The 22,067-nt window shown below is 42.3% G+C and overlaps 2 protein-coding genes across 4 annotated transcripts in view; both read right to left on the bottom strand.

Moving 5' to 3' along the window:
* Positions 1-6,196: 6,196 nt before the first annotated feature.
* Positions 6,197-12,661, bottom strand: C2H15orf40 (chromosome 2 C15orf40 homolog). Its single transcript, XM_059912363.1, has 4 exons — positions 12,492-12,661; positions 11,221-11,347; positions 8,942-9,069; positions 6,197-7,581 (listed from the first exon to the last, which is right to left on the bottom strand). The coding sequence occupies exons 1-4, from the start codon at positions 12,603-12,605 to the stop codon at positions 7,486-7,488; spliced, it is 465 nt and encodes a 154-aa protein (XP_059768346.1). The 5' UTR covers positions 12,606-12,661; the 3' UTR covers positions 6,197-7,485.
* Positions 12,662-16,464: 3,803 nt separating this feature from the next.
* Positions 16,465-22,067, bottom strand: part of BTBD1 (BTB domain containing 1) — a 43,962-nt gene continuing 38,359 nt past the window's right edge. For 2 of the 3 annotated variants that reach the window (XM_059912360.1, XM_059912361.1), the window contains 2 exons: positions 18,547-18,693; positions 16,465-18,034 (listed from right to left, as the gene is read on the bottom strand). In XM_059912360.1, the coding sequence (XP_059768343.1) occupies positions 17,876-18,034; positions 18,547-18,693 (306 nt within the window). In that variant the 3' untranslated portion in view covers positions 16,465-17,875. Of the gene's footprint in view, positions 18,035-18,546; positions 18,694-22,067 lie in introns of those variants that run through there. The other variant, XM_059912362.1, reaches the window with a different exon arrangement.

Raw genomic sequence — 22,067 nt, 5'->3', positions numbered from 1 at the left:
GTGTGAAAAACCTAATTATATAAGTCACTCAGAGAATGTTTCCTCTATTTATAAGCTTAGGTATGCTTTTAAAATTCTCCAGTTTTTAATTTAGAATGAATTAAGACCAACAGCAGTAAATATTCTTGACATTTGTAGAAATTAATGATGTTAATTTTTAGATTAATACTTAAGAATTCAGATATATTCAGATGTGACATTCTATTATATCTAAGTGGATATTTTCCTGGGTCCTGCTACATCACATTATTTTGGAGCCAAATCAACAACTAGATTCAAGTAGTAGATTATCATTGGACTCTAAGGTTGCCTTGAGAGCAAATATTTCTTCCTTTCTAGAGGTCTGACTGACCTCTACTGGGACCAGCTTTTGGGAGAAATAGGAATGGGAGCAGAGATCCCATGACCTGTGGAGACGGAGGGAGAGAGGGCCAGGCCGGCTCCATGGGTCTCAGTCAGTAGGGCTGCTGTATTAGGATATGCCAGGGTTTAAGAGGAAGTGACTTAAGCTGGTGTGACACAGCTGAGGCCCGCACGTGCCAGAGATACATTTGTATCTTAGTAGCTTATCAGTGCTGTCAGACTGGAAAACGGGATGAACTGTGGATAATACCCCTCAGATTTTAAGAGTTACAGGATGGCATGGGAGGAGGTTAACGAGGACAAGTCATCCTCATCAAAATTGCTAATATGTGATTTGACTGCCCCCTTGAAGGATTAAGTGAAAGCATTTGCATAAAGTACACATCACTGGGCTGGGCACATACTCAGTGCCCATTCAGTGTCAGGTTTGTGCCTCCCGAAGCTGAGCGGGGTACCTCTGGGCTGACTTGGGTGCAAAAAGTGCAGCTCAGATCTTTCACCAGTCTCCATGTGCTGATGGGCTAATTCAGTTGTTTTCATTCCTGTCCCTAAGGGATACAGAGAGCCCCACGTATTAATTACCGGTTAGATTTTCTCCGGGTTTCAGTGACTTCTCCTGAGACAGCTTCAGGGGACGATGTGATGATGATCTCATGGTTTTTTTCCACTGCCAGTGCCTTCAACTCCCTAAAGGATCACCAGCCTCTTTGTCCGAATCAGGTAAATAAAGCTGCTGTAATTGCTAAAGGCCAGAGCTTTCTCCTGTGTGTGTGTGTGTTTGTGTGTGTGTTTCTCATTTTAAAGGTTCCTTCACTATATGTTTTGTGTGTATACAAAATAATACTGTAAAAAGTAAAACTAGACAAATATGAATAATCTGCATCCAACCAGTGACTTTGGCCTGTTGTGAATGCTTCTGTCTCTTTCACCATGCCCACATAAATATATATACATAAATTTGGTATATGCATGTTTTTCCTTTCTTACTAAAGTGAGGTTATATATATAAACCCACACACATGTGTATATTATTCTTTGTTCACACAACAGATTATAATAGACATCACTCCAGGTCACTAGCTATAGATTAAAAATTAATGACTTAATTTTAATAACATGATATTGTATAGTATGGATATACCATTGATTATATGATCATTCTCCTATAGGTAGACACTTAGGTTGTTTCCTTTTTTGCCCCTACTTAACAATGCCATATTGCTTTTGTCCATTGTATCTTTTGAATGCTTTTATTTTGTGTTCTGTGGGGTAGTCTCAAAAGTAGAATTGTTGGGTTAAAAAAAACCTGTATTACTTCATTTTAATAAATGCTGCCACATTTTCTAAAGCATTGTAGCAATTTACATTCCCATCAGCAACATACGAGTATTCATGTATGTGTCTCCTCTCTCCCTATGACTTCAACGTTTTGTCTAGATGGCCACAGGCTTTTTTACTTTAGGAGAGCTTTACTAGGTTGTGTTTCATTGTTGATCTCTGTCAGTATTTCACCTAGGACACTGCACCTTTCATTATGTAAGTTTATCTTCTATTTCTCCAATGTTTTCTTTCTTTTTTTTGGGGGGGGCCGCAATGCGCTGCATGCGGAACTTCCCTGACCAGGGATCGGACCCATGCCCCCTGCAGTGGAAGTGTGGCATCTTAATGGACCACCGGGGAAGTCCTCCAATATTTTCTTGATTATATCTTTAAATCTTTGTTCTTCTGTTCCATTTCTTTGGTTCTCTTCTCCAGTTATGCATGTGTTGGTTTTCCTTTGTCTGACTTCTGTATCTGTCATTTTCCTGTCTTTGCTCACCTTTCTCTAGCCTGCCCTCTAAACTCCATGTCATATATTCAGCCTTTTCTCTGATGTGTTGTTTCCAGCAGGGCCTTTATTTCTACGATGCTTTTATTTTTTTATTTGTAAATTTGATTAGCCACATTTCAAGTGCTCAGGAGTCACATGTGGCCAGCAGCAACTGTATTGGCAGCACCGTTGTAGAAGCAGACTAAAGGCTTGGAGTTCTGTTGACTTGACTTGCTCCCTTATTTTCCACAGTGCTCCAATCCCCCAGGTATCTCTGGGGAAACCTAAGACTCTGAAACAATTCCAAAGACACTTTGATAGTAAAATGACATCATGGATGAGATGAGTTGCATGTAGAAATGCCCACAGACTCTGTACCTTGTGCTGCAAAGTTTGGGGATTCACCCCTGCCAAACTCTAATAAGGGGACTAGATGGACCCTGTGGCACACAGCTAGAATAGGATTATAAAATGTGGAAAACTTGTATCATCAGTTGAATTATAAGGATTATCTGAAAAAAGCCTATGTGAGCAGAGTTAGGTGGTCTCCTGGAGCCTGCAAAAAGGGAGCTCCTCTGCCATGAAGCATCAGTGTTCAGTGTTGTCCCGGGAGAGGGGCTGGTAAGATAAATATGTCTATCCCTGCAGCAGAAATGGGAGCTCCTGACAGTCATAGCTCCCTGCTCCTGGCCCCTAAGTTCCCTGGCTCTGACCCCAAGATCTCCAAGCTTCAAATGATGACTGGCTTCTTTTTTTTTTTTTAAAGGAATTCCTTTATTTTTATTATTTATTTATTTTTAGCTGCGTTGGGTCCTAGTTTCTGTGCAAGGGCTTTCTCTAGTTGTGGCAAGCGGGGGCCACTCTTCATCGCGGTGCGCAGGCCTCTCACTATCGCGGCCTCTCTTGTTGCGGAGCACAGGCTCCAGACGCGCAGGCTCAGTAGTTGTGGCTCACGGATCCAGTTGCTCCGCGGCATGTGGGATCTTCCCAGAGCAGGGCTCGAACCCGCGTCGCCTGCATTGGCAAGCTGACGCTCAACCACTGCGCCATCAGGGAAGCCCGATGACTGGCTTCTTGAAGAGATTTCCCAAAGGGACAGAAGGTGCTGAGGATCCCACTACACAGTCTCTTTGGCAGGTACGTTCTTCACTCAAATTAATAAATTGGCATCCTTTTAGAAATTAATTCCTTGTCAATTTTCCAGCCCAATTCCATTTTCAAAAACACTGACTACATGGGATTTCTGAAAGCTGCAAAATTAAGGCACTCAGGGCCTCGCTGGCTCCACCAAAGTACTGACCCGAGACTCCTGAGTACTCAGCCGGCCCTGGTTAATGCCACACTCTGGCCTATGCTAAACTCAAGGTATGAGGGGACTAAGTCTAAGGAATGTCTCTGAGAAGACTAGACAAGAAGGATAAGAGATTGTGACATTGGTAGTCAGGCACTACAGAAGGGATTTCCTAATAGTACTGCTCACTTAAAAAGGAATTAAGAGTCCGTTCCCTTCTTTATGTGTGGTTTTCTGCTACTGCGTTATGGTGCCACCTCTTGGATATAAATTGAAAATCTAGCTTTAAAATTTTTCAATCTCCAGTCACATGCATTAAAAAAATCTGAAGTGGGAGGCCATGATGGGTTCTAAAATTTATATTCTGCTTTACAGTTAAGGAACTACTTAACCAAATCCCTAGAATCTGTAAGAGGAGGGATGCTGGTGGCCTGCAGCCCAGAAAAGAACTGCCTCCTCAAGTGAGTTTTTAGCTGTTTGGAATTTTAAACAGTGCAAAGGTGCCACCTGCATGCTCTGGTTCTCTCTCCATACCTAGCTGGCAAACAAGTGAGGAATGGCTCACAGGAATCAGGAGTTCAAGTTCCCTGTTTCTGCCTCCAATTGTCAACATATAGTGTAGGCAAAGCAGTATCTGGCAAGTAGTAGGCGCCCAAGTTATTAAGAAATTATTCTTAAATCATTTTTGCAGGAGTAATTATGTATTAAGGTGGGGAATGATAGATAACAGATGCAGTGCTAGAACATCACCATGACACTAGTCATCAGAGTTGGAAAAGTATCATTCAAACCTTGTTCATGGGCTGCCTGAAAGGCTGGACCCTCAGGACAGCACAGGATGAGAAAGGCAGTGTAATCAGGTCACTCTGTAGACCGTGTAAGTATTCACTTACAGTTAACGGGGGTAGGCAGGGCTATAGTCGTGTTATTAGACAACCGTTAAAGGGGTTGGGGATTTTGTGTCCTTGTCCTAGGTCACTGGGCCTGTCTTAATATCCTTGGGGGAAGAACAGGGCCCAGCTGAAGAAAGCTGCATTAATTAAACTTCCACAGCAGCTCAAGGTGCCCAGGCCTTAGCTGTGATTGTTATTAATGGGGAACAGCCCTGTGTGGGTCAAGAGAGCATCAGACTGCTAAAGGCAACCTCATTTGCTAAGGAAGAAAGGGAAACATGTCCTCAAACACAGCTGCTGAACTAGTTCCTACCTCTGCCAACAGTTTTTTGATGACAAAGTAAGGATGTTCTTTTTAAAAAGATAGTGTGTGAGCTCCCCTGGTGGCGCAGTGGTTGAGAATCTGCCTGCCAATGCAGGGGACACGGGTTCGAGCCCTGGTCTGGGAAGATCCCACATGCCGTGGAGCAACTAGGCCCGTGAGCCACAATTACTGAGCCTGCGCGTCTGGAGCCTGTGCTCCGCAACAAGAGAGGCCACGATAATGAGAGGCCTGCGCACCGCGATGAAGAGTGGCCCCCACTTGCCGCAACTAGAGAAAGCCCTCACACAGAAACGAAGACCCAACACAGCCATAAATAAATAAATAAACCCAAAGTTTAAAAAAAAAAAAAAATAGTGTGTTTCTCAAAAAAAGTGATTAGGCAAAAAAGTCCGTTAAAATAATGGTCATTTTAAATGAATAGACGATTGTGACGGGTATTTGTTGACTCCTATCCAGCATCCATTTCTCTTTCTCTAACTTTTCCCAATTTGTATTCAAGTATCTACCTCTCTCTCTCTGCTCACTCCTTTGCTTCCAAGTAGGCTGAGCCCATCCCCAGCTCTAGGATGGGCCTTGATTAGTCTATAACAATTAGAGTAACTCTCCTCTTTTCTCTAGTCACTGGTTTAGGTAACCTGTGTTATAACATGGCATTCCCTGACAGTAGGGGCTGGTTTAGAAACTTTGTGTTACCTAATCTGGGCTGAGATACAAGGAGGAGCTGATTGAGAGCTTTTGGAAAAGAAATACCACAGCTCTTCTTAGAGGCCTTTTTTTCTACTGGAGGGGGTGACAGGTGGACAAGAAGCCTGGAACTGCTGCCTTTTTGCCTCCATGGGGGAAACAGGCCTGAGGGTGAAGCTGGCACTGCTGAAGTAAGTCAGGGGAAGGAAAGAAAGTGGGTCCTTTATGACATCACTGAGCTGCTGAGTCAATAACCTCTAAGTAAATCCTGCCTCTGGACTTTCCAGGTATGTGAGCTAATAAATCCCTTTATTGTTTGAGCCAGATGAGTTAGGTTTCTGTTACTTATCAAGGAAAGCATCGTAACAAACAGTGATTCACGTAAAAACCACAAGTAAAATGCCGGTAGAGCACACACCAGAACAATGCTGAAAAAGAACAGAAAAGGTTCCGAAGCCAAGACCACGTAAAACAGAAGCACATTTGGAGGTAATGTGGCAAAATGGCTTAGAAGAGAAGGCAGATGAGCATAACCCATGCTCTGCCCTTAATGTTTACTCTGATCTTGGATGAGCCACCTACCTTTGGTTGTCCTTGGTTCCTCTCAACAGAGTAAGCTGTACTAGATGAGTGGCTCCCAGTTCTTTTACCATCCGTAATTTTTATTATTGGTCCTTTTTGTGGCTTTTATATTTTTAAAGATTTTTGTCTGTCAGTAGATTTTTCTCATGTACTTGGACAAAGTACACAACTGCAGATCGGCTCTTCTATCAGCAAAGGTAATCAGGTTAAGTTATCACCTTAACAAATTACTATAATTTTATTGAACATTTAAAACCAAGATATTTATTATTAGCTTTTGAAGTTCAATATAGATATGACTTTTGATAGGTTTTTACAAATACTGAATAGCTTCCAGATCTTGTCTTCTTTTGAGGATCTTAGGAGATTCTTTTTTTTTAAATTATTATTTATTTATTTATTTATTTTGGCTGTATTGGGTCTTTCGTTTCTGTGAGAGGGCTTTTTCTAGTTGCGGCAGGCAGGGGCCACTCTTCATCACGGTGTGCGGGCCTTTCACTGTCACGGCCTCTCTTGTTGCGGAGCACAGGCTCCAGACGCGCAGTCTCAGTAGTTGTGGCTCACCTCACGGGCCTAGTTGCTCCGCGGCATGTGGGATCTTCCCAGACCAGGGCTCGAACCCGTGTGCCCTGCATTGGCAGGCAGACTCTCAACCATTGCGCCACCAGGGAAGCCCCTAGGAGATTCTTAAGAACTACCAGATTTGATGACTGCAGTTACCATCCAAGGAGGAAGAAAATTCATGACTTCTCAAAAATGAAAATTAACGTTAAATTACAAGTTGTTTTTTTTTTTTTGGCTGTGTCTTGCATGGCTTGCAGAATCTTAGTTCCCCAACCAGGGACTGAACCAGGGCCCTGGCAATGAAGGCGCCGAGTCCTAACCACTGGACTGCCGGGGAATTCCCTAAATTACAAGCCTTGATTATTCTTATTTACTTTTTAACAAAATGGTCAACAGAATTTTTAAAAAACACAGAAAAAAATTTTGCATTTTACATAATAAAATACATAAGCATTTTAAAATACAAAGTGACACTACGAAGCAGTGACAGGTCTTCCTCTGTCACTTGTAAACTGGATTAGAAGGCCATCCCCAGAATTCCAGTAGTGCTGTGGAAATATTTTAATTTACAATTGGGATAAACTGCATTCAACTGGGAGCCAAGGGGTCTAGGTTCTAGTTGCCATCTTACACCATGTGATCCTGAATACACTCAAATTCTGGACATCAGAAGCCCCATGACAAAATGAAAGGGGCTGAATCAGGTCATCTTAAATATCCTTTCCAGCTCTGTTATTTTGTAACACCATGAAATCAGAGTAACATGTCCCAAGCTGTTTGGGATCAGGGATTTTAGAACCTAAATTCAACATACAGTACTTTCAATCTTCATACTTCTTTTTTGTGTCCTGTTCTTATTAAATATATGTGTATTTCCACATTCTGTGTCTTTAAATATATTTTCCTTTTTAACAGTCTTTTCATCATTAGCAATAAAAAAGTTTCTCAAGGGTGTACTTTTCATTTCTTGCTTTTATTTTTTTTCAACTTGCTTTTTCAGTTTCTCCAAGATCTCTTCCGGAGTTGTGGAGGCCAAAAGCTTCACCACTTTTTCACGAGATTTACCACCCTGGACCAAAAGGAAAAAACAACAGTGTCAGGATAACACACTCAACTGTCTAATGCTATTAGAGACAGCAGACCTCAGTTGCTGAGGTGTTGTTACAGGTGGGCTGGTGTTTTCCTGACAGCTTAGTGCCCACTTTCTCCTAGCCATTTCTGGTCTAACCAAAGGCTGTCTCTTGGATTCCACCTTACTACAATATTTTTACAACTCTCCAGAGTTTTTAACCTTCATACATCAATTTCTGTAATAATAAAAGCTAGGCATTAAATTTTCAAAATGAATATGGAATCCAGATGTACAATATTCTGGTTTCAAGTAATACTTTTGTTTAAATTATTTTTTAAATTACCAAAACAAATATTGCAATTTTATATAAACTTTGTATAAAAATAATTCCAAATGTTAAACAAATTGGTATTCTCTATACTGTTACACATTTCTGAAAATTCCGAACAAAAAGCAACCACATATCCAAGTGCTATGATTCCACAACTGCTTAAGACAACTATAGAAAGGTAAACACCCTTTAAAGAAGGTAAATTTTGAGCAGGTATTTATCTAGATGGGTAGAAGCTGCACAGGTGGAAGAGTGGGGAGTCTTTCAGGCAAATGCCAGAGCACATGTGCTGGAGAAAATCCAAAATGACCTGCCGCAGGGGCGACGGTGAGGCAGTGAGTGGCCTGATCAGATGGACGTTTAGGTACCGCCTACTAACCAATGACTCTGAGTGCCCGCTGGATCCTGGGTAGGAGCTACAGAGTATAGCACTGGAAAACAAGTAGAGCTTTAAGAAATATAAACACGAGTGGGTCTTACTCCTGCAGATTCTATTTCAGTTAAGTCTGGGGTGATGCCCAGGAACCTGTGTTCTAGAAATCATTTCCAGGTGATTTTGATATCCACCCCTAGTGCAAACCCATGGTATTAATGACTTCACATGAGTCGTCTCTCTTCCTAATAAGCTTCTCCTAGTGAGCAAGGATAACACGGGGGACCAGGTATGCTTGATGCACTCACTAATGGAGATGACAACAGGAACCATTTTAGATTTTTCTAGTATGGTGATGACTGAGGGAAAAGACAAGCAAGATTAATCTGACAGAGCAGGTACAGGAATGAACTTAGGAGAAAATGCTGGAAATGATGGCAATTAAGGAATACAAGTATAGCGTGTGCACAGTCTGAAGGAGTGAGGCATTAGGAGTGAAGGAGATTAGGAAGAATTCACAGATTTTAGTGATTAAATGATTATGAGCATTAAAAACAACTGGTTTTTCAATTATTTGGAAAAGAAAAAAATTGGTATTTTAAAAGTCATGACTGATGTAGTACTCAAAGACGTTGAGAGAGAGAGAGACCTACCTTATCCAAAACCACATCACTCTTCCTGAGCTCTAAGACTTTGGAAAGATACCAACAAAGCTCGGCGTTAGCCTCTCCTTCTGTCGGAGGTGCTGCAATAGCTACACTCACAGCCTCGGCTGTCAAATCTGGAATGAAAACAGTGTGGACTTGATCCTCGTGGAGTTCTTTTTCTCCACACAGTGAGCATATTTTGTAAAAGTGTTTGCATTTGTCTGGCATATTGTAGGTTTTCAATTAATAACTGCTGAATGAAGAATGATTAATCACAGTTAAGGAAACATAAACATAAATATGCCGCTACCATTACGGAAATCCAGAGAAGAAAACTGATATTTACCCCACCCCACCCTGCTGACCAAAATGGGCCTACAGAGTCCTGGGCAATAACCTGGATTTAGGAGCTGGAGACTGCACTCGGTCTAACAGGAAGAGCCCAGGCAGGGAGTCAGAGGAGCTGGGTGTTAGCCCCGCAGTGTCACTGGGAAGTGGATGAACCAGGCAGCTCACGAAACTGTAGAGGGTTGTTCGGGGTCTCCTCATCAGGAAAGTGGGAGCACTGGATTAGATTCACCTCTTATGTGAAATGTCTCTTTGATGTTTTTAAAATGTAGTATTTAGTTAGCATCTACACAGCGCTTACATACACTAATTTTAAGGGCACACAAACATGTTTTAAGGGCTTTACAAATATTAACTTGTTTATTCCTATAATTTTATGAAGATATTAATACCTTTATTATCTCCATTTTACAAACGAGGAAATTGGAACCGAGAAGTAATGTGTCCAAGGTCACATGGCTAGAAAGTGGCATTGTGATTCACAAATAAATTTGAATTCATGCTTTGAAATCCAGGGACAATGAACACTGCTTTTTGAAGAGTGGTCCAGACTCCCTCATCAATACAGCCTTTATAAAGAGCAACCTGCCTGCAATCCTCCACTGTTATTTCTGAGAGAGAAGTATACACTCAAAGCAGTTTGCAAATGAGCTTGAGCTGGTCCTGCATCTGGGGTTACTTGGGCATTTCCACACACTTACATCTTGCCTGTGTAAACACAGCTACAGAATCCACAGGAATGAAATGGTAGAACAACCCTCCTCCTATCCTGTCACTGATTCTATGATGCACAGTTTTTCACATTTTAATATCTTTGAAATCCTGATGTATCTTATAATGGAAAAGAAAGTGTTTAGTTGATGTGGATTTTGTCTTACTGGTACACAAAGTACTTTTGCACCTTACAGATGATGGCCAGTTAGATCTGATGAAACATGGTATTCCAACAGCAGACAGTGTCCACAGTGACTACTTAGAAAATGCTGGCCAAGGAGGGTACAGCCAACAAATAGGCAAGCTAACATGGCCATCAACACAAGCCAGGCCTAGCACCCCAATTTTGAGGTCTTGTTTTCAAAATATTTAAAAAATTGGAATACAGAGCTTTAGCTTTAGTGGGTGAAAAAGACCGTCAAGATAACTCAGATCAAACTTTTTTCCCAATCAGAAGCCTCCCACCCCACCCAACCTCCCCTGAAGCCCCAACACTTAAAACAAATGTAAACAGCTACTCAGGAGTCCTGTCTGCCAACCTCCCCCTTGCCCACTGCAGAGATTCCTGAGGCACCTTTTGGACTCCAGGGAATAGCTTAAAAGCTTCTAACTGTCTCATCTGACAGATGAAAGAACTGGGCCCAGAAATATCTTGTAGAGTTTTGATTTGAAATAAGCTCACACAGGTGTTGACGATCATGTTCACAGATCTGAGGTTTTCTCTCCCTCCTTGGACCAATGGTCATTTAAAAAAATCAACCAAAACGTCTTTCTTTCTCTGGCCAATGTTTCCACTTTTGGAATAGGACAAACTAAGAATCATCTAGGCTACACGTTTCTATATATGTTCTTTCTAAAATACCTTTTTAAATTTTGAGGTATAATTGACACATAACAGGTGTACAACATAACGATTCGCAGTTTGTATTTTGAATTGATCACCACAGTAAATCCTGGTTCATAAAATACCATATTAAAAAGGACAATACAAAATGGTTTTTTCATCTAACTTGGTATGCTTTAAATATGGTATATTTGCTTTTAAACACTAGGTTACACCTTTACATTAGAATCCAGAATTTAAAAATGGAGAAGCCTCTAACTGCAGGTGTGAAAAATATACTTGACCATACAGGATGAACTTTCAGCAAGCCAAGGCAAAGGGAGGATGGAGAGGAGACAAGTGGTTCATACAAGATTCCCACCCCAGTGGCCAGGTATACCTGTCACAGCATTTTGTTTGGAACCAGGTTTGGCATGGATGGCTATGGTGACGCAACCTTTGGGATCAACTGCCACAGGACCTGAGGGAGGAACTGGTCTCTCTGCTTCCTTGCTCTGGCTTTTACCCTAAAACGACAACAACAGTCACACTACAACTTTACGGTTACAGAATACTTTCCCACACATGTGATCTTTCCATGATTCCTCTTCACCCTTAACCAAGACAAACTAGGCTACTCGGTCACGTCCAGGGACTTCTGGCCACCCAGAATGGTTTTCCATCATCCTTCATGGCTCAAATCAATTCTTCCATGAAGCCTTCCCATCAACCCCACAAAGTGCTTTTTTCCTGCCTTGGAAGACCTGACTTAGAACTGGTTCCTACTGTCGGCTTTGTATTTCCCATTCCTCAGGGAGCAGCGATTATTCATTTTTCATCTTTGTATCTCAAGCAGCACAAGTTAACAAATGTTTGTGAACAACTATGGCTGGACGGTGTATATCCGTGTGTTCTGGGGGGAAGGGGAGGAGGAAGGAACAACAGTGGTATTTAAAGGACTACTGTGTGCCAGAAGCTGTACTAGGAACTTTCCATTGAACAAACATGAACTGCGCACCAAGGCAGAATGTAGGCAAAGGAGATGTAAAGATGAATAAGGACACATGGAGCTCAAGGAGCTCGGACTACAGCGAGAGAAAAAGAACAAATAATCACTCTAATACACTGTGCTAGGAGCGCCGACCACACACGCACGGGACATCACGGCGCAGAGAAGGGGAAGGCAGTCCCGCCTCGGGACACTGGGGAAGCTCCCGGCAGGAGGCAGTCTTAGAGCCGGGTCTTAGGAGCCGATTGGAGTCAGCCCTGCAGAGACGGTGGAAGGGAAGTGGGAGTGGTGCATTACTGACGGAGGGGTGCGAAGACCAGCCAAGGGAAGGAGACAGAACGCTAACTAGAGCCTCCCAGGGAAGCACAGGCCGCACTGCACTGCCGGAACACGAAGCGCGAGCCTGGGAGTGTGGGAGCGAGGCCGGCGGGGTCGGCAGCCACAGCTCAGGCACAGCCTCGCGCGCCGCCGGCCCGGGCCCTCCGACTTCCACGGCGGGCGGCGGCGCATCCGAGAGAGACGGGGAGCGGGAGGCCCGGAACTCAGAGACAACATGCAGTTGGCGGAGCTTCTACCCACCCGCGGGTCCCGCTTCTCTCCCGCGCTCCTCAACCAGCATTCCTGCAGCCCACCCTCCCACTGCCAAGGGACTTGCCACTGGCCTTGTTCGTTGCACCAGCTTTCTTAGGCATCTCGGTGCCCAGAGGGAGCCGGGCAGCAGCCCGAGCACCGGGTCCTGTCCCCAGCTTCCTCACCCCGGAGCCGAGCCGCAGCATCCACGCCAAGGAGGCGGCAGGGAAGGCGGCCCGACGCCGGAAGAGTCCTCTGCACCTGCGCACGCAGCGGGCAGGAGCGGCTTCTCTGGCCTGCGCCTCTGCTCTGTCACGAGGGCGACATCTTCCGGCTGGCGGGAGCAAGACCCCTCGTTCTTCCCGGACCTGCGCGGGAACCTCGCCACCTAGAAAAGCGGCTCAGGAGGCCGAGAGATGGGGAGCTGGGCTCTGGTCGAGTCGTGACCACCACCCACCCACCTCTGGTCTTGTTTCCTCATGGGAAGAAAGGATTGGAGTGAGCGGCCAAGAGCGCACAGGGCCAGGTGTCTTCTCGCTGCTGCAGCCAACCAGCAGGTGCAGAGCCCCACGCTGCTTCCTATGGCCCTTAAGTGGATGTAGAGTCTCCTGCTGCTTTAGCCTTTGGGTACCTTCCGTGTACTGATGGAGCTTCTACCTTGTGCCAGACGCTGAGGATGCCACAATGTAAAAGGAGAGGAAATATATTCTGATGCGCGAAGTGGCAAAAGATGAAACTGAAGAAGGCGGAGGCAAGATCAGAGTCATTGAAGGGTTTGAAGCAAAGGATTGGTAGAGTCACATTTGTTGTGATTAGAAAGATCACTGGCTGCAGTGTGGCCAATAGAGGAATAGAGGTAGGGAGACCTCCCTCTTAAATGGAAGATGGTGGCCTGAACCAGAGTAGTAGCAGTGGGAATGGAGAACTGAGAGCTGATCATTTCAAGCATACTCAAGAACTAGAATGATCGGAGCTTGGGGAATGACTGGATGTGGGAATGAGAGTGAAGAGTCAGGGAAGATGCCCAGGTTTGGGGCCCGAGGAGCAGGTTTGGGAGTCTGAGGTGAATTGTTCAGTCCGGGACATAATGAGTTTGAGACAGCTGTGGGACACTAAGTAGAAATATTAAGGGGGTAACTGAACGTCTGTAACTGAAGCTTGAGAGATGTGGACTGATGATGGATTCTGGAGCCCTCTGAAAATGGATGGTAATTGAAGCCATGCACATGGATGAGATAAAGACCCAGAGAGTGTGCAGAGCATGAGGGCCCAGGACAGAACCCTAAGAAAATGTAAAGAAACGAAGGCACCAAATGACATTAGCCAGATGTAGGAGTACGTAGCAGCCAAGAAAGGGTACTTCAAGAGGGAGTAGTCAACAGGGAGTAGTGCCACAGAGAGGGCATGTAAAACAGAAACGAGCGGTGTTAGCGACCTAGGTGCTAGCAGTTTCAGTGCAGAAGAGGAAAGAGATAATGTGTGTAGAAAATAATACAATTTCACTGTGAAGGAGTAACTGGTATTGGATGAGCACATGACGTTAAGATGTTTTTTCTTTTTTAAACTGGATGAGAATTAACCACATTTGAATATGCATAGGAATAAGCCAAGAGAGGAGAAGTTACAACAGAGGGAGGTGGTGGGGTTCTGAGCACAGGTGGAGACTGACCTGTCTACAAGAAGCCTTACTCAGCCACCCCTTCCTTCACAAGAGAAGGAAAAGTTTAGGTGCACATGTAGCTGTGTGTATAGGTTTGATGCGAGGAGCTGGAGTTCTTTCATTAGCTGAAGGAGAGGAGGTGTTGAAGATGTGAGGAGAGTGGAACAGATTTAAATACTCTGGAGAATGTCAAAGAGCTAACTGTTGAAACTCTCACTCTGCAACACTGATGGTCTAGCTGAACTTGGAGACCGTGAAATCATCATGACCCCAGTCTTGTACAGTTATATCATTTTTAAATGCCTGGACCCAGCAGCCAGGAAGTTGAAGGTAAGGCAGACAACTGGTTTCATCCAGGTGGGGATGAGGGGGTTGAGGGTTACTGAAATGGTTAATGGTGATCAAAGATCAAAAGTGGAGAAGGAAAAAAACCAAAAGCTCGAAGGTGGAGTCTACTAGGGTAGGGAAGGAAGAGGGTTGACAGAAAGGACGGAGAGGTCAAAGGAATGGCAGTCTTGAGGTTCAAGGACACATGTATGGGAGTATGTGTGAGAGCTGAAGAGGCATCGAAGGTTGTGGTCAGAGAGTGTAAAGTCTGAATTTACCATTTCAGAGGTAGTGCAAGTCCATATGACAAGGTACATGGTGTGGTCATGAGCAGGAGTGATTGACATGAAATGGTGAAGGTTACTGGAGGTTAGCAAGAAAATGGAAAGCTAGGTTTGGCTGGGTTGTCCACCCACTTGGACACTGAGGCCACTCAGTGTGAAGGCTTTGGTAGAAGAAAGTGAACCAGGTGTTAAACCAAAGCCATATTTTCTTTGTTTGAAATCAGTTAAGAATTGGGGCACAAAAGCTGAATCAGCATTATATAGAATTAGTTTGGGGTGAAGTCATGACAGCCTCAGTTAAAGCTTTGACAGTTCAGATGGAAATAAAGGGGGCACTTACAATCGTGGATTATTATGTTACCTGGCAGTTGACTAGATGAGCGAAGGCAGAGCGAGGGAAGAGGTGCCCTGCAAGGACCATTCAGACTTTCCCAAAGGTCACTCAGGAGTGGGGAGTGGAGAAGGGGGAGGGGAAAAGCCATCAGCTCCATTTGCCACCCAAACTGTACATCTGTTGTTGCTTCTGCCCCGAATCTTTGCCTCTGGAAAGGAGAGAGTTGGAAAAAAATGCTGCCCAATGGTAAAAAAAAAAAAAAAAAAAAAAAAAAATAGGGGATATGATCCAAATGGCAGAAAACCCATTATAAATGTTTATACTGGTTCCTGTTTTCTTTTACATTTCTTTCAGGTTTTAGTAAAGTTCAGTTTAAAAACTCAATCTTATCTTAGCCTTTGCCAATGGAGAAGATGGATTTTTTTATGTGTGCAAACTCGGCAAAAGACTAAATGAGCCGTGTAGCTCTTGGGGCTGGGATTACTATAGCACCGTCCTCTCTTATGAATGATGCATTGTCTAATTCAAGGGACAATTTTCAGGTTTTGAATCTGGATAACTAGAACCGGGAAGCAAAAAGGAGCAGACTGTTTGAAGGAGACAGGACTCGAAAGGGAACAATGTTTTGTCTAAAACGTATTGCATTTAACATACTGCATTTGAAGACCTGGCTCTCTCTAAAGTCCTATTAAGGTTATCTGTTTCCCGGTAAATTTTTTTCTTGCAAATTAAAAGCACTACTTATGTGGGCCTTAAAGAAAGAACACTTTTATAATGCAAACAAATAATCACAATTTGTTGGGTAGATACTGGAGTAATCACTCTTCTAAAAAATAGAAATTGCTTATATTCTACAGTAAATACAGATTAGCCAAGTATCTTTTTGGGTCTCATTGTAAAGTTTGAGAATGGTGGCATTTTGGGACCCAGCAAAATAACATTTTCCCAACTTTGTAGCTTGGGAGATAGATCTGGGTTTAAATTCTGCTTCCCACCACTTACTGACCTTTTAAATCATGAATTTCTTGGCCTGTGAAATGGGTATTATAATAGTACTTCTCTCATACTGATGTTGTGAGAAGCAAATGAGAACGTGTGTGAAGTACTCAGTGCAGAGCCTGGTACCCAGGAGTCACTCAGGTGCTCTATTAATACTAAACGATGGCGAGATGGTCCTTACACTATATCAGAGTAAATAACAAGAACAGTTTCCTTTCTCTCACCTACTGAGAGTAGAACAGGGGAGAAAATCCTGAGACTGAAAAAAACTGATGAAGCAGCAGACGGCAACAGTTGTTGCTGCTATAGTTGCTTTAAGGCAACAGTAAGGCATTCTTACTATGGGTTGCATTACTTCCATAAATTAAAAATAAGGTTCAACCTCAATTAATTAGAAGCTTTGTTCCAAAATGGTGTCTTACACTCAACTTTTAGAAAAGACAAATGACAAAAAAAATAAATAAAAGTACAATAGATATTTATTTTTTAAAAATTCCAGGGGATGTCCCATGTCAGTAAACGGTTCCATTTCTTGTCCCTTGTATGACTACCTTCAGTTACATGAGACCTCTGCCACCACCACACCTCACTACCTTCTTGAAAATAGCAAATAGAATACTACTTTAGATGGAAAAATTTTTTATCCTAATTAACATTTAGAAAAAATTCTTTTTAAGTTGATACTTAAAAGAATTGTGATTTCTACACATCTTCCACAACTATTTGATATAGCTTAAACTTAATCACACATACATTTTTAATGAGATAATCATTTTGAAGGGAAAGAAAAAGAATGTTATTTATATAAAAATTTTGCTTTATAAAAGTGTATAAATGTCATTCTTCCAATATACTTCCTATCCCCTCCTTAGGCAGCTGTACCTGTTGACAGTGAGGTCATGAATGTTAAACATATTTTATTTCTCGGATAGAACTGTGTAGGTGACAGAAAGTATACTTTTCAGGAGTGATTCTGTTGGATATCTTTAAAGTTTCAAAGCAGCTGTTAGAGATGTTAGTATTTCATTCCAGTTCTTGCTGTGTATACAGATTATCTCCACAGAGCTGAACTGAGGTCTGTTTACTCAGCCACCATCAGCACCACCACCATCACCTCAATCTTGGGAATTCTCAACCGCATCCCCCCAGAGAGAGACACGTACAGTGGTGCAGCTTAGTGATAAAGAAGCCAGTCTTGGAGTACACCTTTAGACCCTTTGTTTATATCACATTATTGTGAATTCGTACAAATTTCATTTATCGTTTAAAACTGTACTATGTAACATATTATACTATTATAAAATATCCTTTTCTGTAAATGCACTGAAGATTTTCTTTGGCATTTGTTAAGCCTATTTCTAGCAATATTGCAAATGCTAACCACCAGATAGTTAGAAACTCCAAAGATGAGGTCAGTTTTCTTCATTTTCTGAAATTAGTTATTTGAGTTAATAGGAATTCTGTAGGAATACTGACCCACCTCATCTTATGTAACCTTCAAAACAGTTAAAACAGAAAAAAAAAAACCCAGCTATATAAAACAAGAATCTTTCAGTTATAAAACTGCTGAAAGATTATGAGTCAGCTAATCTATGAAACTATGCAAGATAAAGCTGAAATAGCTGTTTTTTTTTTTTAAACAATTAAACCGGTTCTTTTTTCCCCTAAGGTTATAAGAGAATGGAAAATCTCCCTTTAAATCATGCAGAGATTTAAGTCAACACTTATCTATCTTTTCTAAGAAACTAAAATGTCTCTTATCTTACAGTTATAAATATTCATAACACGAAACTCTTTTCTGTGGCCAGTTTTTTATGCCTTTGAGACTAGACTGTATGGTACTATTTAGCCAGGATGTATTATAATGCTGAATTATGTATAAAATATTATTTCTGGTATTTGTCCATCTTCTATTGAAGTGCCATTATTATTGCCAGGGGAACTAAAAAAGAAAAAAACAGTCTTGCTAGCAGTAGGTGTTTCATGCACTACTTTCTTCAGTCCTTTTGTGCCATAGTGGGAATCTGGACCCTAAATGAGAACAAAAGGTTCATTAGTAATTTTCATTTAATAAGCACTCAATTTAATGTGGTATTTTAATTATATTACCGATCTACTGTATTTCGTTATAGCTCTTGTATAAAAATTTATGCCAAGTCATTTAAGGAAAAATGTAGTTTTTTTCTACAAGCTAATTAATGACTAAAAATACTGAATGTAGAGCTCAGCTATCAGAGGACAGTGAAATGGTTTTAAGGAGATAATTGTCTTATTTTATCTTCTGTCAAACTTCCAATCTCCTACTCAAACACAGGGCTATTTCTTATGAAGAACTATTTCTTTCAGAGCAGAGCTCTGCTGAGGCACTGCTCTTCTCAAAGCAGTGGAATATTTTAACTCCCACCTTCCTACCTTCCCTGCTTCCGGCAAGGCTGTACTGTTAGTGACTCTCAGCTTCTACTGAAACATGCTCTCTGTAACATGCAAGAGGAGACCGCGGGCCCCGCCAGCTCACCACCTGGAACATTCAGGAAGACTCTTACTTTGAGCGTTGCGCATGCTGTGTAGCACACGTTGGGTAGGATCTCTATGGGTTCTTTGAACATGACCCTGAATGTGTTAGCAGTCCCATCACAACTAAATCCAGTATCATTTTGTCCCAGGGTTTGTTTTTTTTCATATTCAATGATCTGTAATTTTTAAAAGAGAAATTAAAGTTAAAACAAAGTTTCGCAGAAGAGAGTATGAAGCCCTTCAGCACAGCAGAATAGACTACTACATCTCTCTGCTGTAATTTTTCTCTACTGTCTCTAACCACCAAAGATGGCTTTAAACACGCTGTCAGAAAATGCATTTACCGCAGTAAGGATGGGGAGGATGTTAGATAACTGGGCCTTGGCTGCAGGAGAGAGGAGCTTCTAAAAAAGACACATGGCTTGGGAACTGGTGTTTTAGACTGTGTGGATTTTAGATACCTGAGGGAAATGAGCCTTTACTCCTTGCTAGCCTATGTCTTGTCGCTGGGAAATTCCTGTAGCATTTCCTATGTGGATATTCAAAATATGAAAATTCCGTCTTTTCGATTTAGTTCCATAATCTGTGCCAGGCACTGAGGGACACCCTCAGGGAGCTTCTAGTCATTAGAGAAGACAAGTAAACAATGACAATTCAGTACAGCACCTGCAGTAGAGAGCTATGCATAAGATGGAGTGGAGGAGGAGAGGAAAAACTGATTTTGTCACGAAGTGGGGAGGCTCCACAGAAGAGAGTTTTAAAAGCTCAACTCAGAGGTTACCAGGTCATAAGGGAAAAGTCTTCATGCAAGGGAACAGTATGTGTGGAGGCCAAGGCTCACAAAGCCATCTTTTTGCATATATCAGGTAAAAACGGTAAGAGTAAAACAGGCTAAACCAGTACATGCAGCGAGAGATCAGGACAGTGGCCACCTCAGGTGGGATAGTGACCAGAAAAGATCACAAGGGGATGTCTGGAGTGCTGTAATACCCTGTTCCTTGATCAGGCTGCTGGTTACACAAGTGTGTTCACAGTTTATGAAAAGGGAGCCATACGTACCACTTATGTCTACTTTTCTGTATGTACAGTCGGCCGGCCCCCTGTATACGCAGATGCAGAACCTGTGGATGTGGAGGACTGACTGTACTACGTCATTTTATATAAGGGGCTTTGAGCATCTGTGGATTTTGGTATCCACAGGGGGTCCTAGAACCAATCCCCTGCAGATACTGAGGGACTATAGTATATCACAGTTCAATTAAAAAAAAAAAAAAAAAAGACATGATGGTGCCCTGGAATAAAGTAGTAAGACATAGGATTTCGTTGTGGCAGTGTAATCTAGAGTAAACCACTTCACTTCTCCAAGCCTCAGTTTTCTTTTATTTTGGGAAAAAACCTTGTTTGCCTTCTTCCTAAGGCTACTGTGAGACTCAAATTATACAACTACAGCAACAACGACAGCAACAGACTATGTTCCAAACACTTTACATGCATCATCTCAACCGGTCCTCACAAAAACATAATGGAGGTACCACTACTGTCAAAGTAAACAAGGACACTGTGGCTCAGAGAGGTTACCTAATTTGCCCCCAGTCACACCCTGGAGATGGTAGAGCTGAGATTCAAACCCAGGCAGGTCTATCTGGTAGTGTTATCTAGAGGGTGCATGAGACTAGCCACTGGGCGGAAGAAAATAAAGAGAAGTCCTACTTCTATTCATTTTGTATTTTATCATTTTAATATACCTATAACCCCGATGCCCTCCCTCAGACTGTACACAAGGAATCTGGTGTCTCATGTAATACGTGAGGGGCGCTGAAGGAAGACAGGGGTTCCACAACTGAAGAGAATGACTGTGGGGCCCTCACTCCTTCCCAGGCCTGCAGATTATACAGCCTGCTTAAGTGGGCTTATGGATCCTATGGATAGGATCTTAACAATATATAAAGTAAAATGGGGAGTGATCATGAAAATCTTTTATACCCGAGAGGTCTGCTGTGGTTTTTTGGCATTAAAAATTATAGAAACAAAATTTCCTAACCTTTAAAATCTTTCAAATAAACAATTTCAGTGGCTTTTGACCCTATTTATTAAAAATATTAAAACAAACTTTCTAATTGGTTTATAAGAGCAAGGAATTGACATGAATGATTTAATTTATAGCTGAATTTCACTATAAACATTAGTCGATAGAATTTAAAAATGAGCATGATTTCATTAGCACAGCCAATAAAGCAATTCTTCCATTTGGAACAAGGTGTCTTTGTGAGGTAGTGAAGTATCTTTTTTGGCTGTCATCAGACCAGATCTATATTTTTGTCTGTGTAGGGTCCTCCTTGCTGCACACGGGCTTTCTCTAGTTGCGGCGAGCAGGGGCTACTCTTCATTGCAGTACGTGGGCTGCTCATTGCGGTGGCTTGTCTTTGTTGCGGAACACGGGCTCTAAGCACGAGGGCTTCAGTAGTTGTGGCATGCAGGCTCAGTAGTTGTGGCGCACGGGCTTAGTTGCTCCACGGCATGTGGGATCTTCCTGGACCAGGGCTTGAACCCGTGTTCCCTGCACTGGCAGGCAGATTCTGAACCACTGTGCCACCAGTTAAGTCCCCAGACCAGACCAGATCTTTGAATTGTTGTGTATCTTGAAAGTCAATGATGCATTTTGATCACAAAGTTCACCAATGTTTTTACTATTAAAAATAGTATATTAATTAACATTTTAGAGAGAGCAGTTTTTTCAGCTGAAAGAAGTCTGAAACATTGTTTACTTCCTTTTTTCATTTCTATTTTTGTGTTTTAATTTATGTATAATATAAAATAAGTATAGTATTGCATAGGTATATGTGTATAGTAAATAAAAGTACAATGTAGATGTGTTTCAAAAATAATTTTACTAACTGGGATGTGCAATCAAAAGACGGGAATAAAGACACAGACCTAAGAGAGAATGGACTTGAGGATATGGGGAGGGGGAGGGGTGAGATGTGACAGGGTGAGAGAGTGTCATGGACATATATACACTACCAAATGTAAAATAGATAGCTAGTGGGAAGCAGCCGCATAGCACAGGGAGATCAGCTCGGTGCTTTGTGACCACCTAGAGGGGTGGGATAGGGAGGGTGGGAGGGAGGGAGATGCAAGAGGGAAGAGATATGGGAACATATGTATATGTATAACTGATTGACTTTGTTATAAAGCAGAAACTAACACACCATTGTAAAGCAATTATACTTCAATAAAGATGTTTAAAAAAAAAAAAAAGTGTGGAGAACACTGGTTGACTGAAAGGGAAGGAGAGAGGTGCTTCACTTTCTTCGAGATTAAGTAATCGTGCTGTATCTGAAAGAACTGAGGTGGAGCAGATCTAAGAATGGGGCAGGGTATGGTCAGACAATCAGAAATCAGAGGTGTTACCAGTAGTTATAGGAAATTAGACAGTTTCAAGCCCTAGAGTTCAAAGTACCATGAAAAAAGCAGGTGGGTGTTTTGAGACAGTCAGTACACAGCAGGAAGAACTAATAGAAGCATTTCCTGGACAAAGGAGAGCTCCTTA

This window comes from Balaenoptera ricei, chromosome 2 (genome assembly GCF_028023285.1).
Source record: "Balaenoptera ricei isolate mBalRic1 chromosome 2, mBalRic1.hap2, whole genome shotgun sequence".
Taxonomy (NCBI): Eukaryota; Metazoa; Chordata; class Mammalia; order Artiodactyla; family Balaenopteridae; genus Balaenoptera; species Balaenoptera ricei.
Note: the sequence above shows the minus strand (reverse complement) of the source record. Positions and strands in the feature narration are given on the sequence as shown.

Bases quoted from the DNA above. Each gene is read 5' to 3' on its own strand.
- C2H15orf40 (XM_059912363.1), bottom strand. From the start codon at position 12,605: ATGCTGCGGCTCGGCTCCGGGGTGAGGAAGCTGGGGACAGGACCCGGT. The intron at 9,070-11,220 runs GTATACCTGGCC...TTTTCATTCCAG, and splicing joins CAAACAAAATGCTGTGACAG to ATTTGACAGCCGAGGCTGTG. The intron at 7,582-8,941 runs GTAGGTCTCTCT...CTTTTGGTCCAG, and splicing joins GTGATGTGGTTTTGGATAAG to GGTGGTAAATCTCGTGAAAA.